At 42.0% G+C, this 24,141-nt stretch overlaps 1 protein-coding gene across 5 annotated transcripts in view; it reads left to right on the top strand.

Annotated features, from left to right (window-relative positions):
* The window catches only part of gria1a (glutamate receptor, ionotropic, AMPA 1a), a 94,338-nt gene that overhangs the window by 46,669 nt on the left and 23,528 nt on the right, over positions 1-24,141 (top strand). For all 5 annotated transcript variants that reach the window (XM_086023769.1, XM_086023768.1, XM_086023771.1 and 2 more), the window contains exons 6-11: positions 438-596; positions 1,023-1,190; positions 2,027-2,131; positions 3,090-3,200; positions 5,743-5,949; positions 7,802-8,247. In XM_086023769.1, coding sequence (XP_085879895.1) covers positions 438-596; positions 1,023-1,190; positions 2,027-2,131; positions 3,090-3,200; positions 5,743-5,949; positions 7,802-8,247 — 1,196 coding nt within the window. The remainder of the gene's footprint in view (positions 1-437; positions 597-1,022; positions 1,191-2,026; positions 2,132-3,089; positions 3,201-5,742; positions 5,950-7,801; positions 8,248-24,141) is intronic.

The following is a 24,141-nucleotide window of genomic DNA, read 5'->3' as shown; positions in this document are numbered from 1 at the left end:
GCAACATTATTCTGCTCAATGCACTGCTGGAACCAAAACATGAGTCAAGTACATTCAGTACGACTGAAACAGTTTCCAAAGATGTCGCTGATTTATTTTTATTTTTATTTAAGTTTGGCAGAGTGATTTTAGGGGATAACATCAAATCCCCATCCCTAGTGTATACCTTGACCAAACATCTGCACACCTGCATATTGCAGGCAAACCACAAACAAATTACTGAACCTACATAGCATACTGTACCTCTATCATACATACATAATTAATCCCGCCCTGACAGAGTTATTAGAATGATTAGTTCTGCGGTGTCAGAACTGTTCGTACAGCTCTTGCTTCACCCGATTGCGCAGGTGCATCTAATATTGTGGCCAGTGAGCGCAAGACCCCTCTCTTGCCTGTGGCTCTCACTCTCCCTGCCTGTCCACCTCCTCTCACAGGGTTTCCTGGACATTGACCTGACAGACCTGCGGAAGGGTGGAGCCAACATTACCGGCTTCCAGCTGGTCAACAACTCAGAGCCCGGTGTTAGTAGAATCGTCCAGCAGTGGATGGAATTTGACAACAAGGATTCCAAAATGCCCAAGAGTGGACTCAAAGTAACTACGATGTTTACCTTTGCTGACCATCTGTAATTGGAATGCTAATGTAGTATAGTCCATTGATGATGATGAGTGTCCTCAGGATTATATACTATACTGTACGATTATACCATTAGAGTTGTTAGCTTCCCGACTCTTTGTGGCTGTCATCGAGAGGTCTTGAAATTGCAAAACCTCGTGACAGTAAACTTTTGCATGAGCCTAACTCATTCCGATAATTGAAATGCAATAAAATTACCTGATAATGGATTTAACCAGCAAACATAATGGATCAGTGTGAAGCAATTAACTGTGGATGCGAATGGATGCGATAGTGATCATCTAGCTAGGTGCGTAATTCTACAGAGACATTTGATATTCTGAACACTGTTCACTCTCACCTCACAGTCTCTAAAATGGTCTGCCTTTCTGCCGTGTTTCCAGTACACTGGAGCTTTGACATACGATGGCGTAAAAGTCATGTCCACAGCATTCCAGAATTTAAGGAGACAAAGGATAGACATCTCGCGCAGGGGCAACGCTGGGGAATGCCTTGCCAACCCACCAGCTCCATGGGGTCAAGGCATAGACATCCAAAGAGCCTTGCAGCAGGTCTGTGCACACACAGAGAAGCCTCACATTTAAACACACCAACTTCGAGAGTCATACAGCCGTTCCTGAGTGGCACATGGGCTAACAGCTCATGAGTTGAGCCTGGCTGAGCAAATTAGGGCTCGTTCTGTCATCTAAAGTTCACATGAAGTCGCAGGAAAGTCCCCAGTATCAAAAGTGACAAGAAGGCTGCTAAACAACGTCTGCAGGCAATAACACTCAGCTGTGATCATCACGGAATATGACACCAGCAATTGAGCTTAGGAATGTAATATTTGGCAATGAAAAAGGAAACAGTGGACTTGCTGTGAGACTTCTTATTCAAACAGACGCACAACAACATACACACAAGCATGCGCTCTTATCACGAAGCAGAGACAATTCCTGAAATAAGCAACAGATGACTCCAAATGACATCTGTAATGAATTTGTTAATTTTCCCTGGAACTCATCATAGAGTGAAGCCATGTCGAACATATCATGTAATAGCACGAATGTACGCGGGCAGCCCGAGGCTCCGTCTGCAGGGCGGCTGCGCAGAGGCCCACTCAGTGTCAATCTAGCCATCTGCCTTCGAATAGTCTGTGGAATGAAGCTGTGTTCGCTCAATTAACTCCATCATGCCGCCAAGACAAACACCGCACTGTACATGGACACACTCCCGTCTGTCATTCGCCTCCGTAGGGAGGCAGACACCGCAGTCTCGGACGTAGGCCACACAGACACTCGGATACATTTTTGTGACATGGAGAAAATGGCTTTTTGTACTTATTTTGTGCTTCTACCTGTATCTACAAGTCTCTTACTTTATGCCAATTACTGACTCTCAAACTCAGGTCCGTATAGATGGACTGACCGGTCACATTCAGTTCAATGAGAAAGGCCGCAGAACCAACTACACTGTTAGTGTGATGGAACTGGCTCCATCAGGACCCAAAAAGGTGAGCATGATGCGTTCGGCTTTGGTGGGCTCTTTATTTTGGCTCCATAACTACCGTATGTTATAGACTATAAGTCGCTCCGGAGTACAAGTTGCACCAGCCATAGAATGCATAATAAAGAAGAAAAAAACGTATATAAGTCGCACTGGAGTATAAGTCGCATTTTTGGAGGAAATTAATTGTGCTCATAGTACACGTCATTTCCACCGAGCTCCGATGGTAACATTTAGCTAACATTCACCCATGTAGCATACAAGAAAGTTACAGTAAGATAACTTTAAACTCACCAAAACGGTTGTAAGTCAATTAAATAAGTCTTTTATTTATCCCCGACCGTGTGGAATGTTTCCAAGTCTCCAAAAGTATTTATGTATTCGGTCGTAATTATCTCTTTGCTCTCTTCCCCGCTCTCAGCTCCGTACGTGTGGCTGATGCAAGACCCCAGCCAGTGTCTTAAAGCAACAGTACACTATTTTGTATACAGTCAAACTGTTTTTATCATATTATTTTAATTACTTATTCATCAAAATGTTAGATTTTAACCGTTTGAATTATTCATGCATTTTAATAGATTTTAGGATGTAACTTTATGTGGGTTACAATAACTATACATTACTACATATACTATACAATAACTACACAAACACTTTACATGTTATTCTGCCCGTTGTAAAGTCAATATATAATGCAGGTTTATATGCAGCCTTAGAATGCTCTCCTGTGGTCGTTTGGTGTATTGTTTGCTGACGTTGAAAAGGAAAGCGATACAATATAATGTGTAAATAATTTCACACATAAGTCGCTCCAGAGTATAAATCGCACCCCCGGCCAAACTATGAAAAAAACGGCGACTTATAGTCCGGAAAATACGGTAGTTCTGCAAGTTTCAAATCCTGAGCACTATTACAGGACCCATTTATCAATACTTTGAGAAAGGAATTCACCATCCTTTTCATAGGTTGGCTACTGGAATGAAGATGAGAAGTACGTGACCACTGCAAGCTTCATGAGAGGCAGCAATGACACATACGGCCTTCAGAACCGAACTTACATTGTCACAACTATCTTGGTGAGTCTGTGTCAAGTGGAACCAGAGCATGCATTCATCTTAAATCACAAGCTGTCTATTTCCCCATGGAAGTGCAGAGACAGATCTGTCGAAATGTCAATATGGAGCGAAATCTCTGCCAGCAACTTGTTGAATCAGTTCCACAAAGATTTCAGGGAGTTGTAGAATCTAGAACCAGAGTCCAGACTCTAAAATCAGGTCCAACAAGACCCAATAAAGGTGTCAGCGATTGTACAAACTATAATGATGATTTTGACATGCATGCTCAAATTTTGGATTACGGTCCATAAGTTCAATGCAAGTTGGTAGTTTTCATTGACCTTGTATTGCAGCTGTATCCTTATAGTTTGGATTTCAGTATAACGCAGCAAGGTTGTCTCTGCCATCCACTTGAAATTTTAGAGCCTTGACTTATACACTCACGCACACACACATCCTATACATATGTAACCATGAAGATGTAATTTTAGCTTTGCAGGAACAGGATGTTCTCAGGTTCTGCCTTGTGTGATATCAGAGAATACATTTGTTGTCTAAAGATGCCAACAGCTCATTTCCAGGTCTCACTTCACTGTTTCTACATCTGGTATATTTCCAACATAAAAGTGTGTTTTGCTTTTGTTTTGTTGTTTTATCTCTGGCCATCAATGCATGTATTATTACTGGACTTGGAACGGATCTAGTCCTCCGTTGGCTAGACGAGAAGCAAGATCTCTGCAATTAGACATTCTGCGGGAGTTTCGTGGTGGAGTGAGGAAGCTTGTGTGCAGCTAATCTCTGCTCGGAAGGTTGATGGGTTGAAGGATTCCAATAAAGAGTTTCCCTGAAGAGAAATTTGACAGAATGCAGTCATGATGTACAGTAGGTGTGGGAAGCTATGAGGCGGTATGAATTAACTGGAAAAACAGAAGCACATTCCAAAGATGCCGTGTTGTTTCAGGCAGCAGTTGAACACGTTTATTTTAACATTACGTTTCATTTAGAAGTTGTCCATTGTCTCGCACTTGGAGAGGCAACAAATGTATGTCAAAATTCTACACAACACAATAGTTCCATCTATTCAGCTAAATTAAAGGGAACTTAGTGACATATTGTTTGTTGGCGTCTAATGAAAAGTCAATGAAAAAGCATGAAAGTTGCAGTCACTCAAGAGTACGGACCCAAAATAACTCTCTGACATAATCTACCAGTGTCCCCTTTTCCGGGAAGATAAATTGGTTCTTTGCCTCAGAACCAAAGAGAAGAGATTAGGTGTTAACATTTATTAGGCTGAGGGCTGTTGCAGCGCGGAGCTTTTACACCTTTTAACTTTTTTGCTGGCTGAGCTGTTGCTTGAGGCGGCGTGCTGTTCCACCACCATGCAGGTGCAACTTTGTGGCTGACTACAATGCGGCCGGTTGCAGCCAGTGCAAACAGGCTGTGAGCAGGAGATCTGGAGGAGGGAAGCAGACTGGCTTAAGTGCAACACCAGCACTTAGCGTCCTTATGAGTTTGCTTCAACACGGAAATTGCACCATGGAGTTTTTGAAATGTATTTTGGTCAAGAGCTGATCTTTAAAAATAAATAGCAGCAGGCACCCAAACATTTGTTTGTTGGTTAGACGTGTTGCTAGACGCTTAAAAAATAGCCACTCGGGGGGGTTGGAAAATTCGCAAAATGTCATCCCTAAATTGCCAACACTGACTGTGTGTACGGTGTATTCTCAAGAGTGTCGTGTCCATAAGTTCTAGTGCACGACATCATGCCCTGCTTTATTTTCTCCCTTGGGTGCTGATATATTGCACATGCAATGATTACCTCAGCCGTAAAGAACAGGACAACCGTTGAGGGAATAATGTCTTCCCTCGTTATACAAATGATGACAGCACAATAAAATACATAACTTTTGGGAGTTTTGGTTATTCCAGCCTTAATGGACTTTCTTTTACCTATGTATTTCTATGAGAAATACATTTTTGCGGAAAGACAAAGTGAAGTCCCAGGCGTATAGGCAGCAGTAATATCTCACGGCACCCAATCAGTGCGAGGTGCACAAATGTGGCTATGACATACAGTAATTACTGTTACAGACAGATGTAGGAACAGAGGTCAGCCAGGTTACATAGACACACACGCGCACACTTGTGCACACTCTAATCAGTTTCTCAAAGTCTAATCATCTAAATTGTCTTCCTCTGCTTCCTCACTGCCCCCTCTTGTCCAAGTGTCATTATTCTCATACTAATTGTTTGCATCTCAATTACACACCATACCTTCAAAGGATACAGCCCAATGAACATTATGTGAACTCATTTAACTAATGTTGCTCAGTGAAAATTATTAATTAATCAATACATTTGTCAGCTTTAATATGACTCAATACTGTCACTGCGTAAATTAACATGGAAAAAAAAGGTCTTGCTACACAGAGCTAAACTACGCTCACAGCTTGTGCCATAGCCATGCATCCAGAGACCTTTTGTATTGGTAGGGTTTCATTATTTTCATCCACATTTCAGTCATTCCATCATTTCATTGCTTTTTATGCTCTATGTTTATCAGGAATCACCATATGTGATGCTTAAGAAGAAACATGAGCAGCTTGTTGGGAATGATAAGTACGAGGGCTACATTGTTGAGCTGGCTGCAGAGATAGCCAAACATGTTGGCTACCAGTACAAACTGAAGATCGTTTCGGATGGCAAGTATGGAGCCAAAGACCCTGACACCACAATGTGGAACGGCATGGTTGGAGAACTTGTGTACGGGGTGAGTGTACTGCTTCGCATGGGTTTTTATCTCTTTCTAGTGACAATCAGGATAAGGGTTCCGAGTGTGCTGTGTTCAAATGAAATTTAATACACACCATCCAAACTGTTGGTATCCTCCCATTAAACAAACAAAAACCCCAAATGGTCACTGATATAACTTGGCACTGACAAAAGTAATCATTTCAAAATGGGGGGGGATACAGAAATTAGTTAACGAAAATCAGGCATTGTTTTTGGATTGTGATCCAACTTTTTTTTTTTTTTTAATAAATTCCTGGGATTGAATGGCTGGACTGTGAAAAGACATATAAATATGTCTTTGGGATTGAATGAGAACCTGGTCTGTACAAAATATGCTGGCACTCTTAACTTAATATTTGTTACACAACCTTTTTTGGCAATCAAAACAATGTCTGTAATTCTTCGACAGGTATTTGGCCCGTTCCTTGTGAATAAAAACTGCTGAGACTCTCAGGTTTGAAGTCGTCTTTATCCAGACTGCGCGGTCCAGCTCCTTCCACAAATGTTGAAACTTATTTAAACCAGGGTTCATAAAAGTTCATTTCACAATAGTAAAACATGTTTTGCTATCAAGCGTTTTTGGGTGTGTTGTTTTTAGCTGTGTGTCGTGGAACTTTAACCTGTTGAATGACCTGCAGCTTTCAAGACCAAGCTTTCTGAAGCTGGAAAGCACATTTCTCCCCACAATGCCTTGATTACCTTGAGATTTCATTATACTCTGCACAGTTTAACTGACGCACAATCGCGGTTGGAAGGCCAAGTTCCAACTCCACAGATGCCAACTCTACATCCAGAGAGGCACCTCTCATGCGCTGAATTTTAAGGAAATGCGGGGAGTCCCTTCCATTGGATGGCAAAAAAGTCGGCTTCTGTTCCCTTCCACAAGGGCGCAAATGTATCAGTTATCGTATCAGTTTGGAGACGTAGGAAGTTATCGGTTATCAGTATGAAGAAAAAAGTTATCGTGCATCCCTAATATGAAATCTAAATAAAAAAACAATGTGGCCGTGAAGTGACAAAATGTTCAAGGGGTATTGATACTTTTTCGAGGCACTGAACTTGTTTTTATCAAGCTGTTGCGTTCATAAAAGTGTCAAAACAATTGCTGACAACTGACCTCCATCTTGATCTGTCACTCACATTATGTTTACATCGATCAGCACATCACACGTCTAGAAAACGGCAGTTCCTAGTCAACGCCGTGGCACATGGATACACCAGATCAGAATACGTCACGTCACTTGTAAGAAGTTGACCAAAGATTTTCAATCAAATGATTTCATGCGGAATGACTACAAAGTCTGCATGCAAACTCAGTGTGTGGTGTGCTTTGAACAGTCTCAGTTCACATGCACATGGCTTTTCTGCCTGTGAATAGCGTCATTCATCCTGACCATTTCATTATCAGGGCAGTGAATTGATCGCTACTGGATTCTTCCGCCTATGCATTTGTAAACACAGAAGTACTGTAATGTGACTTGCCAAAAGGCTCCAGTTTTTTATTTTCTGTCCAAATAACAACGCTTGTCCATCTGCATTTTGGCAAAAGCCAGTTTTATTAGTTTCAAGTTATTTCAGCGGTAACTGTGGGGTTATCTTTTTTTAATGATAGGGTACCAACAATAGAAGTCCACTTACCGGTACGGAAAAAAAACATGAAATGAAATTTTTAAAAAACATTTTTGTGTGTATGAAAGACAGTTGGTGTGGATTGCACAACTCAATATTTAGCAGATATTGATTAAAAATACCGAAATTCATGTCAATGGTGTTATGTCATAATCCATGAGATACAACAAAATATTCATTGTGTATTTTCTCTCCCTCAGAAAGCAGACGTGGCTGTGGCTCCCTTGACCATCACCCTCGTCCGAGAGGAAGTCATCGACTTCTCCAAGCCCTTCATGTCACTGGGTATCTCCATCATGATCAAGAAACCCACCAAATCCAAACCTGGAGTGTTTTCCTTCCTGGACCCCTTGGCTTACGAGATCTGGATGTGCATCGTGTTTGCCTACATTGGCGTCAGCGTGGTGCTGTTCCTTGTCAGTCGCTTCAGCCCATACGAGTGGCACGCAGACGACTACGAGGAAGGCGGAGAGCCACAGAGCCCCACTCAAGCGGCGGCCTCCAACGGGTTGCAGCAGGGCCAAACAACGAGCCAAGCCAACACCAACCAGCAAAGTCCGGAGCAGACCAACGAGTTTGGCATCTTCAACTCCCTTTGGTTCTCACTGGGGGCTTTCATGCAGCAAGGCTGTGACATCTCACCACGGTAAGACCTCTCATTCAGATCACTGCATGCATCAGCTTGTACCCATTTTCGTCTTTCATGCAAATCCAGCAACCGGTCAGTTGAGCTTTTGGTTTACTGTAACGCTTTGAAAGGCGATCATGAAAGATCCTGATGGGAGTATTGAATGTTCTGTCAGCTCCCATTAGTGCTCTCATATGTAGTGGCAAGAAACCATTCTCCGAAGGTCACCAATTAAAAATCTCATTAAGTGTCTGAAATTAAAGACACTTAGGTCGACTTTCTGAGCTTTCCAGAGAGACCCGCAGGGGGAAATGAAAGGATTATGTTAGCGTTATCACTGTTCGTGCCAGTCTGACCTAGCAGATACAGGATAGGTCAGGAGCTTCTTGTCTCTTTAAACATTAACACCGATTTACATTATTTATTAATGCAAAACTATATATATATATATATATATAACAATGCAGGCCTGCTGTGATCAAGAGACCATGCCATTTCTTTGAGTCTTTCTAAGGTTTGGATGAGATGTGAAACACCAATGTCCTAGCCTTACAGCAATATATTAGTATTTAGCAATATATTGGACTCTTAAATGCAAAGTTTCAAACCATCCATGTATTTGATCTGGGAGCCTAACTGATCACAAAAAGCTAATCTTGTGTGCAGACCTTCAATGAAAAAAAGTAAATCTGACACCAAGAATCATCTCAGCTGTAAATAGTGACTGCACAAGCTGGTTTTCATCTAAAACCGTCGAGCTATATATAGAAGAATTTATTTTGAAACGTGTTTCTGAAAAAAACTGAACGAAATAACTGTAATCGTGGTATAACATTATGACTTGTATCTTGTGCTTCACTTAGCATCCACCGTACACAAATAGTTTGGGGAGTGTGAGGTAGGAAATCGGTGTACCTGTACAACTGTCTGGAGATTGCTGTTCTTCATGCTCGATGTACTTTATTGTCTGAGTGCAGCCAGTGAATGCATCAGATTTGTCTGCCAAGTGTCTTGCAGGGATAGTTTCACCATCCCCTCTCTCAGTCCCTGTCATTTCTGGTTACGTGCACACAAACCTGTTCCTGACCACACCCCGGGTACTGGGTAGGTAGTGTGACTTTGATGAAGCTCTGTTTAGCCACAAGTATGGCATCCATCAAATCACACCGAGATTGAGCAGGTGCATTCGTGTCCAATATAACAGGGCGTCCGGTGGCTACTGCTATGGTGCTAGAATATCAACACAGTGAATGTTTCACCCCGCTCAGTATTGCCCTGAGGGAATCGCCCTCCACTTGAACATTTGGGTGACCCAGTTACTTTAGTTAGCACGGCTCTTATTCACACACAGAGGTGAGTGTAGATGGAGCCCCTAAAGTATTATAAGCCCTCGTGCATGATTTAAAGTGTTATTGTTTTGGTTTTGTCTGTATTTGTACAAACTCGCACATTCATTTCTTAAAGCTTTTCCGCAACACAGCCCACAAGTGCACAGGGAAGTGTGAGAGTTTATTTTCACAGCAGTATTCTCAGTAAGATCTAGTAAAATGCTTTTGTTGTCAGTTGTCTTGTCAGCTCTTCATTATAGCGAAGCTAAAATTTCATGGATTTATCACTTTTTAAGGACTTTTTTGGGGGGGTGGGAGTGAGTTGAGAAAGTATATTAGCTGTGGTAGCTTGGGTTCGAGTTTAACCCTTGTTAAATGCAACATTTACCAGAATGTCTTGTTTCAACTAGTGGGCTTGCATAGTCCATATTCTTGAAAAAAAAATGTGTTTGGGTTGACTTCCACTTTAAGACTTTGAATGATACCAGATTCTTAAAAAAAAAAAGTTTAGCAAAAGGTCAAAAGCCCTGCAAAATCTACTCATTGATGTCTGGTCTATTAATGTAGTTTATTATATTGAATATTAAGGGTTGGAAAAAAATATCGTATCGTGATGTATCGTAGTACTTTTTATGCCAATACCAAGTATTGATACATTGATGAAGTATCAATACTTTCAATACCTTATGTTAAGTTTTGCATGTTCTATAGCATACATTTGGAACATTTGAGGTCCTTAAAGTTGAGCTTTGTGAATGGAGTTTTATTTATTTCACTCCTGTGTATCAGGAACAGTTACTGGAACAGTTTATGCACTTTTCAATTGCGACACTTGTGTGAGACAAATGTCAAATGGCACTTAAGTTAAAACGTTGAAAACGCACGCCCCGTGTTTTTTTAAATGTATATTTTTATAATATTGAAGTATTGCAATACGTATCGGATCACAACCCAAGTATCGGGATCCGTATCGGATTGGGACAAAACTGTATCGTCCCAGCCCTATTGAAAATACAATACGTAATATCACATGCACTTTGTCACTTCCTACTTTATATATAAAAAACAGTGTTGATGTACACAGTGTATCTAGTTTGATGTCTTTTTCAAAAAGTTTTTGCAGGTTCATCTTGGTCTCATTTTTACGTCACAAAAAAACAAGGACAAGGAGTGTGTATACTTTTCATATCTGCTGTAGTGTATGATGTAAGTGGTGTCATATTGTTAAGGAATATTGCAAAATAAGAGGCATGGGAACACCTAAAAATGTTACATGATCATGACGTTTGAGTCATATCACTAATTGTTTCAATGGGATGTTAACATCTTGAGCTGCATGAAAAATGATCACATTTCATTTTAGAAACAGTTACTGTATGTGCGCGTAGGTGCTAGCAAAGCACTGATCCTTTGGCTCTAATAGGCAAAGACAGAATGTTCTGGAGGTGCACTGAGCTCAGAGGAAGCCTTTCACTGTTACATGTAATCAGAGACAAACTGGGCATTGGGCACCATCTCTGTTTTAGATTCCTCAGAGAGCGCTTATGATGAGTGTGTTTGCACATGGTTGTAGGCATTCAGTGTTACATAGTCATACACTAAGGTGGTACATGAATATGTACAGTGTGTGTGTGTGTGCATATTTGTTTATTAGACACTGCTGCTCCTGCTATTTATTCTCAGTCTACTGTGCTCTTTCGAAATGTCAGCACTGCCAGTCATGCCTCCCATAAGCCACAGTCCAAGCTGGTGGGTCTTCCTTCTGTTTATCTCTGCAGCTGGCTAAATGCCCTCCACAAACATACACCACCATCCATCCATCCATCCATCAATCTGTCTTTCAAAATCTAAATCAAGTTTTTCTGTCTCTTCCACCAGTTGTGCTTGTTTTTTAATTAGTCGAGTAGGCTTTCCATCTGCTCCTCATGGCTGAATCGCTTTCTTGTTGAACCTGCTCACCTTTGTGTGCCAAGAGAATAACTCAATTATTGTCATGCAGGGATATGTATTTTGCTTTGTCAACAAAGTGAGGCTCAGCTGAGTCGGGAAGCCAGCCTGCACACAGACGATTACTCACGGTGCCCTTTTGGCTTGTGTGTTTACGTGACCGTGGTGCTCTGAAAGACTTTGGAATGTCCAGTACATGCCAGTTGTCATACATTATATTGTATGTGATGTAATGTAACATTAATTGCTAGGTGGATGGTGCCATCTTAAGGGAAACAGCATACTGCTGGTTAAACAAGCAGTCAAACTGCATTACTATTCCCAGCAACACCGACCACCCTGGCACCTGGCCACTCTCCTTATATCGGCCATTTTACAACACAACTCCATTTCATGTGTTGATTTCCCTCTGTTGTATCCAATGGAGGGTCATTGTTAGGGCTGTCACAATCCGATATTTTTTTTAATTGATTATTCTATTGATTGTTGATTACTTGAATTATCGGACAAAAGTGAATTTTGCATTAAACTGCATTACAAAATGTTTTTCCTGATTACTCTTTGTTAACCAATTATTGTCGTTTACTTGGTATTGTTTAGTGCAAGGGATGGTGCGTCCGGGATGGCCATGTTTTCATTAACAAGTTCATTTTATATATTTTTGATCTGGGAAATGAAAAGAGTTGCCATTTTCTATTTTATCCATTCATTTTGGAGAAATTAGGAAATAAGTAACTCCACAAATAACGCCTCTGGTTAATTAGGCCAATGGCCGCGCCCCCTACCATTCTATCCTTGTTCGGCCGGAGTCATGGGAGGAACCAATTCCAAACTCTCCATTGGAAATCATTGTACTTTCATTGCTTATAACGTCCAAAAACGGTGATCAATTGGCACCAAAATTTATGTGGACATCTCTACTAATGCCCACTTCAACATATCAAAAGAATTAACCTCTCCGTGGCTGATTTATAGGAGAATGAGGAAATGTGAAAGTGAGCAGAGCTACATAGCTTTATGCTGGGACGAGCACACACTGCTTCTTTGCTGATCACGGTTAGGACGGGCGAGGCATTAAACACCAGTCACGATATTTACAGAGACTGAAGTTGGAAAGAGTATACATGCACATTTATTTGGATGAGGAATGGCCCCAGTTTTTCGACCTACAACACTCCGTCCAATTTGGAAAGTAACAGCCGAAATGGCACGTTCCAATGCGGCCACACTCGGCTGTGCAGTCAGCCTCGCTAGAACTTTTTGTTCGCTGAACATTGGCGCTTGTTCGATGAGGGCTTACCTCACTCTCACGCCGCTTCACTCACGCAGAAGATGGCGGCTGCAAGCAGTGTCGGACACCGCGCGCGACTGCTTGGGAGGCAGCCCCGCGACATGAAGACGCAGGCTCATGTTCACCTCCACACGCTGGGCGGACAGTAAGGAGCTAATGTTGTTGTGCGAACGCCTTTTGTTTTAACGGCCTGAAGCTATTTGTTGCTATTAGCCGTCCCATTATCCTACCTTTAGCCGGGGAGGGAAGGGGGTGGGGGTATAAAGATCCAATCTGCCTGCCCTGCTGCTCGCTGCAAGCCGCCGTCTCCCTCCTGGGAGTTGACATAAGTTTAGCGTAGCTAAATGTCCGAAATATAACCAGCCGGGGTTCGTGTGCGCATTCATGCTCTTGTCTGCTTCAGCTTGAGAAAGTGGAGGAGCAAGCGCCACGGTATTTTTGATTTTGTGGAGGTGATCATGATGAGATCACGTCTTATGTCAATAAATCCAAACTATTCGTGCAGAACACTTTTATACTTTCACAGATTGAAGTGGACGAGAGTAGTAATGTGCATTTGCATTTTGGTGGCGATCTGTCGCCGTTTTAGACAACAGAACTGACAAAGCGAGCAATATTACCGCGCTTGCCTCCCTCCCGTGACGTAGACCGCTGAGACCGAAAACATAACATAAGCCACGCCCCAAAAGGGGGCTGGGTGATTTGTCGTAAATCTAATCACAAAAAAAGACCTTAGAGTCAAAAGAGTCTTTTTGGGGCTGCGGGGCACTTTAGTACTTAATGTTCGGTCATTGTTTTCCAAAGTAAAAGCAAAGGTCTTATTTTGATTAAACCATAAAAGGTAATCAGCCTGCTTTCATGAAGGACGACAGAATTCAGAGAATAATTACTGTTGAGAGGCTGAAATCAGGGGGCTTGGACATTTAAAAAAAAAAAAAAAGACACTAAACGATTACTCGATCATTAAAATAATTGCCAATCAATTTTGACACCTCTTTCCATTTTCCTTGTTTTCCCAGAAGGCAGTGAGGTCTCAGCTCAGAGCCCAGTATATCACTGGGTATGTGTGCATGTTTGCGTGTGTCCTGCAAACCACCTCCCAACTCCCCCATTAAGCTTTTCCTCTTACATTGTCTGCATTGCTCCGCTTTTATGGCTGTTCACTGGAAATAATGAGCTCTGTCACTCACACTCTTACCTGGCGGTAAAGGATGTATCACATGTAACCTGTGAGGATGGGTGTACGTGATCTGTGATTTATTTTTGATGTTTCTCTTTGAACCTACCTACCACAGGTAGAAGGACTTCAGCATTTTTTTTATACATACCTGTATAAAATGAGTTGTACTTTTGCCTTCAAGGATGCGTTGAGATCATCTCAGGTGAATTAATTAGAGTGGGCAACTCCAGCCATAGTCATGTCCAAATTTTTGAAAAATAATATTCTATTGCAAACATTAAACACCAACTACAACAGTAGGCATAGTTGCATGATTCATTTTTTATTGACAGTGTTTTTATAATCATATTTTTAAATGTTAGTTGAAAACACCTTGCAATAAGATGCAGCGCAGTTAGTAACGCATTACTGCAAACTACAAGCATTTCAATTATAACAATTGTGTTTGATAGGTGATTTCCCTATTTTAACAATTCTTTTTGGCAATAACTTCAATACCATTGGATGCCCTCTTTTGTCTGCCTTTTAATGATGGCCCATTTGTAAGGAACACACGGGAAGATCAGTATAACGCAGAATGTGTGTTGCACACAGGGTTGGGAGTAGGGCTGTCCCAAACGATTATTTTCCCCCCGATTAATCTATCAACTATTTTTTTCCAATTAGTCTAACAATACATTTTGGGACTAATCCAGCAATTTTTGGGTTGATGATTATTCATTTACAAAACCACTTCTGAACACTTTTTTAAAAGAAAACTTTTGAAATTGAATGAACACTCACATCTCGTTTAGGCAAGCATCATGACGTGTGAACATGAATGAGGTATTTCCCTGTCCATGCATTACAGTGAAACAATGTGTGAGCTCACGTTAAGCAGCCCAAGGACAGCTAAAAAATAAATAACTCACAAATGAGGAACACTTTCCACAAATGCAATGTTCTGGACAATCATTTTAAGGATATTTTGTTTGATTTGAGATACTCTTTCCGGTGTGCATTCCTCTTTTATTTTTTGGGGGGGCGGGGCTGTGTAACATCAATTTGCTTTCACCTTAAAAATAGACAGATAAAGCAGAGCGTATACTGAAATGTATCACAATGATTTTGAAAAGATTTTGAAAAGGCATACGTATAGTGCAGTCACGGACTATGGTAAGCAGGCCAGTGTTTCCTCTAGGTTTTTTTTTTTTTTTTTTTTCAAGCAGCGGAAGCAGGACATCATCCTAAATATGGGTCTGCACAACGGTGAGACCGAGAGCTTTCCGGGGCAGCAGCGGTTTGGGTGTATAAACAGATGTCGCGGGTTACCGTTTGTGCGTTCATAAAGAAACGGAACCAGTTACGTTTGCTGCAAGCACCAACACAATTTGACTCAAGTGAAATAGCTAACGTTTGCCCAATAATGCACAAAGCTGAGACACAACACTGTAATTTTGACTGTAACCCGCTGCTTCGAGAAATGAAACTTAACGATGCACGTTAATAATACGTCACACACAGAGCTGGGCACTTGACCATTTTTTGCCGGTCCGGCCGCAAGCCTCCACCCTTGACTTGGCTACCCTTCCGACCGCGACCCCCCGGCCATATTAATAAACATTGTCGGCCCTCGCCCCATTCCGCCCCCCGACCCAAAAAAAAAACCCCAAAGCGTCCGTGATTGACGTCGCTGCAGGAGAGGCGCTAACGGCAGAGGCTTTTTAAGGATCATTAGCTGGCTAATTTACTATTCGAACCCGCTGTGGACACGCTTCAAATGTGCCAGTAGTATTTACCCAACTGCGTGCTTCCTTGCATGGTTGGATTTGTCGTATAGTATAATTATTTGAGTCCAATAATTATAGAGAAGAGTCGTAGAAGAAGTCGCAGAAGTCGTAATAAAGTTACTTATTTATTTTGCACACTTCCCCTCCTTCCCGGCCTTCAAAATAAAAGCATACCAGCAAACCACTATACACTGCAGGTTTGCTATGGCGTATTTCCGGAAGTAGTGAACACCAGAAAAGGTGCATGAACTCCACCTTGATGTGCTAGCGTCTGAATATACCCGTGGACACAAATTGTTTTGAAACAAGTCAGGGGGCGCCGCTTCAAAAAGCGACAGCAACAGCAATGCATATCGTGTCTGCTACAACCATAAAGTGACCGAGATGACTAGACGATGCATTTGATTTTATTGCGAAAACGATCTGGAAGGTGGCAGCTAAGGGGGAACGTGGGTGAGTAGTTTATTTACTTTGAGTGATGGGACTTTGCAGCAGCAGCAACGAGCTGCGCGGCTCATCCGTCTCCGTGTGGGAAACTGTATGTCATCGCAACATGTGAGACAGCAACGTGCGCTCAAGCGTGTTTTTATTTCCTCATTGTCACATCACGTAACCCGCGCCTCCCACCTGCAACTGGGAAATACCATTACAAGTGGGGGTGGGGGGGTGCAATACCACAATCCCGATAACATCAGTAGTCGCTCGCGCCGACGCGGGAGTAGAAAGAAGCCTAAAAAGAAGCCTTTCACCGTGTAGACTGAGATGATTTTTGGCCGCCTCGCGAGCACGTCACGTGCATGAGGGCCGATTAGTGAGCTGGACTAAAATCAATTTACGGCCATGCTTAGTCCAGCCACTTTTTTAAAATTTGTCACCCACCCACCCAACCGCCCCCAAAATAGGCATCCGGCCGGGCCGTAGGGTCCTACCGGTCCGGCCCAGGGACGGACTGCCCAGCTCTGGTCGCACATAAGAGCAACTTCAGTAAAACCGCGTCATATTAGTTAGTAGTTAGTGTGATGAACTTACGATCCTCTAGCTTTTTGCTTTCTGTCGTCTTCCAGCAGCACCTGGGTGACGTCGCTTCAAGTGTTCGCTCATCACTCGGCTTTACAAAGGATACAGACAACCAACTCGTTTTCGTTGAAATATGTCCATACTTTTGACTTCCTTGTCCACTTTTTAGCTGCTTCTTGGTACCGCTGTCCTCTTCCCCACCCTGAACGCACGAACCGGCGCCACCGCTATTTCTGCTGCTCTCCTTTTTTTTTGTTCTCCTTTCTTTTCTGCTGCGCGCACTTGTTTACAACTGACGGTATGCACGTGATCGCGTAGTTACATCATTGACACTCGATGGTATGTGCGTGCCAACATATTTACATCATCACACTCGTCATGGATGGTATGTTGTGCGAACCATCGTATTTACATAATCGGTGACGTTGACTATGTCGACTAGCCGGGACAGCCCTAGTTGGGAGGGTTACTTTAAAAATGTATGCTAATGCAGTTACTAGTTACCTGTTAAAAAATGTAGTTGGGAATGTAAACAAGTACCATAATATTGAAGCAATGTAACGTGAATACTATTAATTACATTTGGATTAAATTAATTATTTGAATATTTAATAACATGCATACTTTTTTGAAGTGTGGGAGGAAGCATGAGCACCCACAATCCAAAACAAAATCACATGAATTGTCAAGCACACATGCTAACCAGAGCGGCACGGAGGTCGACTGGTTAGCACGTCCGCCTCACAGTTCAGAGGTCGTGGGTTCGATCCCGGCTCCGGCTTCCCTGTGTGGAGTTTGCATGTTCTCCCAGTGCTTGCATGGGTTTTCTCCGGGTACTCCGGTTTCCTCCCACATTCCAAAAACATGCATGGTAAGTTGATTGGATACTCTAAATTGCCCCTAGGTGTGATTGTGAGTGCGGATGTTTGTCTCTGTGTGCCCTGCGATTGGCTGGCAACCAATTCAGGGTGTCCCCCGCCTACTGCCCAAAGACAGCTGGGATAGGCTCCAGCACTCCCCGCGACCCTTGTGAGGACAAGCAGTATAGATAATGGAGGGATGGATGGACATGCTAACCACTTGTGCACCATGCTGCAGAGAGATGGATGGATGGATTTAGAAGTTTAGCAGATTTTATTATTAATGTGGTTTTAAATAGTAAACTTGTGGGTTGATTTGTGACGCAAGGTGAAACTTCCATTCGGTGTATCGGGCTAGCAGCTAGATACGTCATAACAGGACTCTGACAGCTCATTTTTCTTTGTAAATGTTTTTTAAGATAAATCAGTCCTTCAATGTCTACATTCCAAACAGTGAATAGCGGTCACCACTAGGCCTGCCACAAGAATTACTCACAAGAATTAATCACAACTTATCGTTCAATGAGAAAAAATGGACACGATAGATTTTTGGAGACTTGATAAATGGTCATTTGCATGAGTGTCTTTTTTTTCCCTACGTCATCATCATTCACTCCTCTACTTACGTCTGCTGTCTCTCAATTTGTTCACTGCTGAGTTGGCACTCATAAGCGTTAGCACACACTTAGGAGTGAAATGACTTTTGAAAAATGGTTCAATTGGGCCCGTGCATCCGACGTCATCATCCGCCAAGTTGTGAGCTATGGTGAATGAGCGTACGTTAATGGCTGTGTCTTTGTCGATTCAAAAACATGTTAAAATGCAAGAAATTGGCGGGGCTTTACAAGGCTAAATTAGACAGTGACGCTAGAGACCGATGTCTTGCAAAAATAGACATTAGAAATGGTTTTGATCTCTACAGAGTTCCCAATACTGAGTGGAGCTACGAATAAGACCTACTTCTTCCTTTGTGTGCACCGGATATTTTCGCCTACCTTGTGTGCAGTGTGAGTGCCTACACTTTGGAGCAATTTAAGCATTATAAATCTTAAGCCTCTCTTGTACAATTTACAAACGGGTAGGTGCAGGACTTGCAGATGATGAAGGCTGCGAACTATACTAATGCTAACAAAGTTGCTGTCTTGGTAAACTGTAAAAAAAACAAAAAAAGCTGCCGAGTGAACAGGACGCTGTGTGGCTGTGTGTGACGTAGTGTGCACAATGCTGATTGGCCGCCGCGAGGTGAAATGGCAAAAAAGTCATTTTGTTTTATACACGATGAACAGGGCTTTGCTCCGCGTCCCACCACTCCAAACGCATCATTCGCGCTGCCCTGAACGCAAACTACATTGACTCCAATTGAAACGCGCCGCCAGAAACGCTCCCAACGCAGTTGGTGTGAATGCATCTTAAGGCCTAGATAGACCAAACTGACGTCGGAGGTCGTGAAGAGTCATGCGCCATCTGATTGGTGTAGTGGCCACTAGGGGTGGGCGGATCGAGCCGTGCACGGGCCCTATAAGACCGTTCCAGTTTGGGTTGCATGTCATATGCACATGCAACTCTTTACCTCATTTTTTTTTCGTGACTTTTTCGTATACTACAGGATCGATAATAATAGCTAAGTGTCTAACAGCTATTGTTTATGGTGCTCTTTTTGTACAATTTCATTGCTTGTGCACTATGAGTTCTAAAAACCTTCGCTATGCCCACCAGGAATTTAAAAAGACTGGCGACCGGCACGATACCCAAGTGGTAGAACTGATAGCGAGACCACCCAGCATAGTCCGAGTCTGTATCGCTCCAACGCAATATCTCTGGTGCATCGACAGATTACAACTCGCTTGACATCGCTGTGTTCTGTTAATACAAACAGATTTCAATGTGCATCATATAAAACTTATTGAATAACCTGATCGTTAAATTAGGAGAGTATTGATTAGGTCACTTAGATATCAACCTATGTTGAGCCAATGTACCTATTTTACATTAGAAAAATCTCACATGCAATGAGCATACAAAAAAAGAAAAACATGATTCTATCGTTTATCACAACAGGCCTAGTCACCACGGAAAGAAAATAGAGAAGCACTGCTGTAATCTAATTACATTCTTTTTTTTCTATAACTAACTAATGGAATACAGTTACATTTTTTTGTATCCTGAATATGTAATGTTGATACACCGCCATTCCTCCCCAAAATGTAAAATGTTCCCAATTTACGCTGGCTATACCAAACATCTTATTTTGCTGTTGTTTCCTGTTTAGTGTCTTTGGTGGACTGGATGACTGAAGTAATATCAGTAACAAGAAATGATGAACAAGATCAGATTGTAAAATTGCCCACGCGTCTGGGATCATAACTAAATGTCTGTTTCAAACAAACCATTGCGTATCAAAATCTGTAAATAATCTGATGAGTTATGATTAATTTAAATGGAGCCAAATACCGTTAGCTCAATACAAATGAATGGAAGGGATAGTCGGGGACTGCCAGTTCAAAATGTCGGCTTGGTCTGCACGTCCTCAACCAGCCCAAACTCCCTCTATTGTTGATTTGTCCCTATGACTGAGACAGCACAGGGAGGAAAAATCTTTCCTAAAACCACCCCACATCACAGGATAATCGATCAGGATCATCGCTGAGAGACATCCAATAATCTGGCCTTTGTCTGGCTTTATTCGGAAGTGGGGAATCAGCCTCAAAATCAGCTCGATTGTTGGCGTGTGTGTACCTGGTTTTAGACAGCCACCGTTTTAGGGTCGAACAGTACACCCAAGCTGATCCCACAAGCGTGCAGTTGGGTTGAGGTGGTGGTCGTCTCGGATGAATGCCGCCCTTTTGGGGTGCCAAGCGCATTCATCTTGCAGGATTGAATTTGTTTCCAGAGTCCAGACGTGGGATTGCCACTGTTTGCAGAATTTCATTTCCACATCACTCGGCATTGAGATTGCCTTTAACGATGACAAGCATTGTTTTTCCAGTGATGGAAATGCCGCTCTATAGCATCCCAGTGCAATCAGGGGCTTGAATTGTCAACACCTGGGGGCACGGCAAGCTCAAAACAAGAGTCAATAACAGTAGAACAGTCGACTGTGCACAAAGAAACCGTGTGAATATTTGGCCCATTTTATATGAGTGCAATGTGTGCTCAGTTGTGCAACTGTATGAGAATTGTGCTGTTTTGGGGACAAGAAACATTGTTACGATAAACAAATGTGCGTGTACTGAGCACACGTTTCTAAATTATTTGTCTTTTGTTTTAAATGAATGTGCCATTTAACTTGCTTTTATTTAGGTAAAACACTACTGTATATGTTCTTAAATGACTTAACCAAGCAGATTTTCTATTTAATGCATGCTTTGTTTAAAGTTGAATATGTCATTGAGATACGTTTTATTCACTGTCAGTGTAAAAACAAAACGTTTGAATGGCGGACTGCACTGTTGTAGAATGTATTGAAATGCACCTTTGCCTTACTGACCTCCATGTGCACATTATTCTGAAGCCGTAATAACTACTAGTCTTGTTTTATCATGGCTATCTTTTTCATCACTTTTGTTTCTCTTCAAATATGAAGCAACAGTCCATTTTAGTCGTGAAAAATGAGTTTCATTGAACGCATCACCATTAACACAAGTAGCTTTTAACTCTCTTTAGCTTTTTGTTTGTTTATGGTTTACAATTTAAAATTTTGTTTCCATATTTCATCTGTTTCTGATTTATTTCAAGAAACTAACCCACCCAAATTTTACAGTTACAGTATGAGTTATGCTTACTGCCTGGCAGTAAATTGAGAAGCACAAATTGTATTTTCAATCACGAGAATTGCTCATCTCAGTATGCACAAATGTCATTGTTTTTAGCATCGTTATAATTAGCAACAACATGTTAGCTCGAGTTACATTTCACTGAGTTGGATGATGGTGGCATTTGTGAGCTGCTGTCACAGCAATTGGGGGAGGAATGATTTATTCATACGGAGAGTTCATTTTGGAATCGCAGCATCACTTGTGTTTTATTTATCTGAAGAAACCCATGAAGGAAAACTTGTGATCAGCACGCATGCACACTCACAACCACAAGCCAGTGCGGCACACAAACGAGATGCACAAACCCCAACGGGCTCTCAATGGGGTTTTCACACTTTGTACACAGACAAAGACGGCGTCCCCTTAGACACGTATACTATGTCTAATCTGCGTTTAAAACACAGCCACACTCTGGTTTAAGGCAGCAGTGGGGTTTGCTGCAATCAACTGTGATGGCATGTTAATAGCTTATCAGTCAATCGTGCATCTGTTAGCCACTGATTTAAGAGGAGACCTAATGAGACTTTTCCACCGTAGTGGCAATTCCATCGCACATTGGGAATGCTTGCTCTTATTGGGCTTGCAGAGAGCGGAGCAGAAAAATTAGATCACAAAAGACTCTCAGCTCAGCTGCACTGTTTGGAGCTCAAAGTGCGCTACCATGGCAACAGTAAGGAGATGTTCTTGGAAGAGCAATACAGGCTTTTCTCCCTGTGAACGAAATTACAATGGTACGGTTACATCTCCAATTTTGTGATTATTTGATATAACGAGGAACTAATTCATAGTATTGTTTTTCTTGTTCCGTCATATTTTTGGCACGCTCACAGCTTTTCAGTACGGAAGATACAGGTTTGTGCGATGAGCCGAAGACAACATTCGTGAACAGAAAAGTTGAACAGCCGCGGCCCATCTCTGACATAATTTGTGCGATTCACAATTGAAGAAAAAAAAGGGCAGTTACCATCGTTCGGTGCAGCTGTGGCATGCTGGAAGCAATATTTTCGTACTCTGTTTTGTATGCAGTAGCATGCTAATGCTGACCTTTAGATGCTAGGAGGAGGGGATGTTTATGAAATCATCGTTTCTCTTATTAGCTCAAGTTTGCAAATGAGTGTGGTCTTGAAGATAAAAGCGCTGCAGTAGTTTTGGCTATTATATAATAACCCTCAAGAAGCCAATAGCCAAGTTAAACAGCCGACTCGCTAACTATTGTCCACTCCGCACTTCTTATTTCACTGTTTCCAATAATGCCTCGACTACAAGAGATTGTACCCTTACATTCCTCAAAGAAACAACACGAGAGAAAAACTTCATTAACTGCAACTTCACTTCATTAAGCACTAAAGGCATTGTGTTGAACAAACTACCATGCTGTGCCATTTCAGAGTCTGCTGATTTTTCGAACCGCAACACTGGAACAAAACTGCACAACAGCAAAAAACAACAAAAAAGCCATGTTACAATTAGATCGTATTTCTAGTATCTAGTATTTAGATAGTATTTCTTTCTCATTTCAAACTCTGTACTTCCTCATCTGTTTGTAATGTGGCATATTTCTGTACACTTGCAAAAGTTATTAGCCAATGCTTATTACCATATCTGATGGAAGAGGCTGACCCGAGAATTTGCTAGTTCTCTTCCTACTCCAGTTGAACAAAAACACAGCGCACACATCCGAAAAGTGTCAGAAATGTTCCTGGACCAGTGTCTCAAAATCCAAACTACAATAACCAATTGAAATGACTTTTTCTTCAAAGTTACCCGCCTGGAATGCAACACAATTCCCCAGCCTTCTCTGCCACGCCCTCATGCACTCCTGGAAATGGAGCAAATGGCGCAGGATCTAAATGTAGACTCTAGCTGGTTGATCGTCTGGCACAAGCTGAAGGAAAAATTGTTTGTTGGCATTTGGTTTGAAATGCATTTTTTGTCGACACCAGTCCTGGAACTCTTGTGACACACCTCGACCCTGCTGTTGAAGAAAGGCTTGGCCACCTTCTTAGCATGCAGTTCAGTTTCAGTCCACACCAGTTCCACAAGGTACAAACGCACAAACGAATTCCCATTGCGCTGGACTTCAAGGTAACCAGTCCACCTATTCTTGGATTTCACATCTACAAGTATGTCCCCAAGCTTTTAAAAGTCAAGTGTCAAGGGTATAAATGTATAGCATTTATCTGTAAAAATAACAAAAACAACAATTTTGATTTGCTAACGCAACAGTTTAGATTTCAGTGGATGTCGTACAAACGAGGAAATTCCTTGGCGTGCGATAAGCATGAAATATGTGAATCGTAAATCATTTGGACTTTATTCTGAAACGTTTTACCACACGCTCCCCCTTATTTGCATAATTATATAGGTGCCATGGCATTTGGATTATCCAGTCAGATTGAAAGGATCAAGCCCTTTTAGTAGAGTCACAGCTCCTTCATAGTGAGCCAACGGCGCCTCTCGAGAGCGACAGCATTATTACAGCACACGGCCTATTGGCAGTTAGAGGCCAGAATGCTCCCATCATAACTTGCGTGCAGCAAGACGCTTTTTTTATTCCCCTTTTAACAATCCTAATTCACTACCGCTGAATGTTCCAAATGACTTATCAATTAATCATTCCAGCCTTTATCATCCACAACTGCGTTCGCGTAAACACCATCCGAACTGTTCTTCCATTACCATTTCTTTTCGTCATTAAATGAAAT

This window comes from Filicampus tigris, chromosome 2 (assembly GCF_054856515.1).
Source record: "Filicampus tigris isolate MCC_2025a chromosome 2, RoL_Ftig_1.0, whole genome shotgun sequence".
Taxonomy (NCBI): Eukaryota; Metazoa; Chordata; class Actinopteri; order Syngnathiformes; family Syngnathidae; genus Filicampus; species Filicampus tigris.
This window is presented reverse-complemented; position numbering and strand designations above follow the sequence as displayed.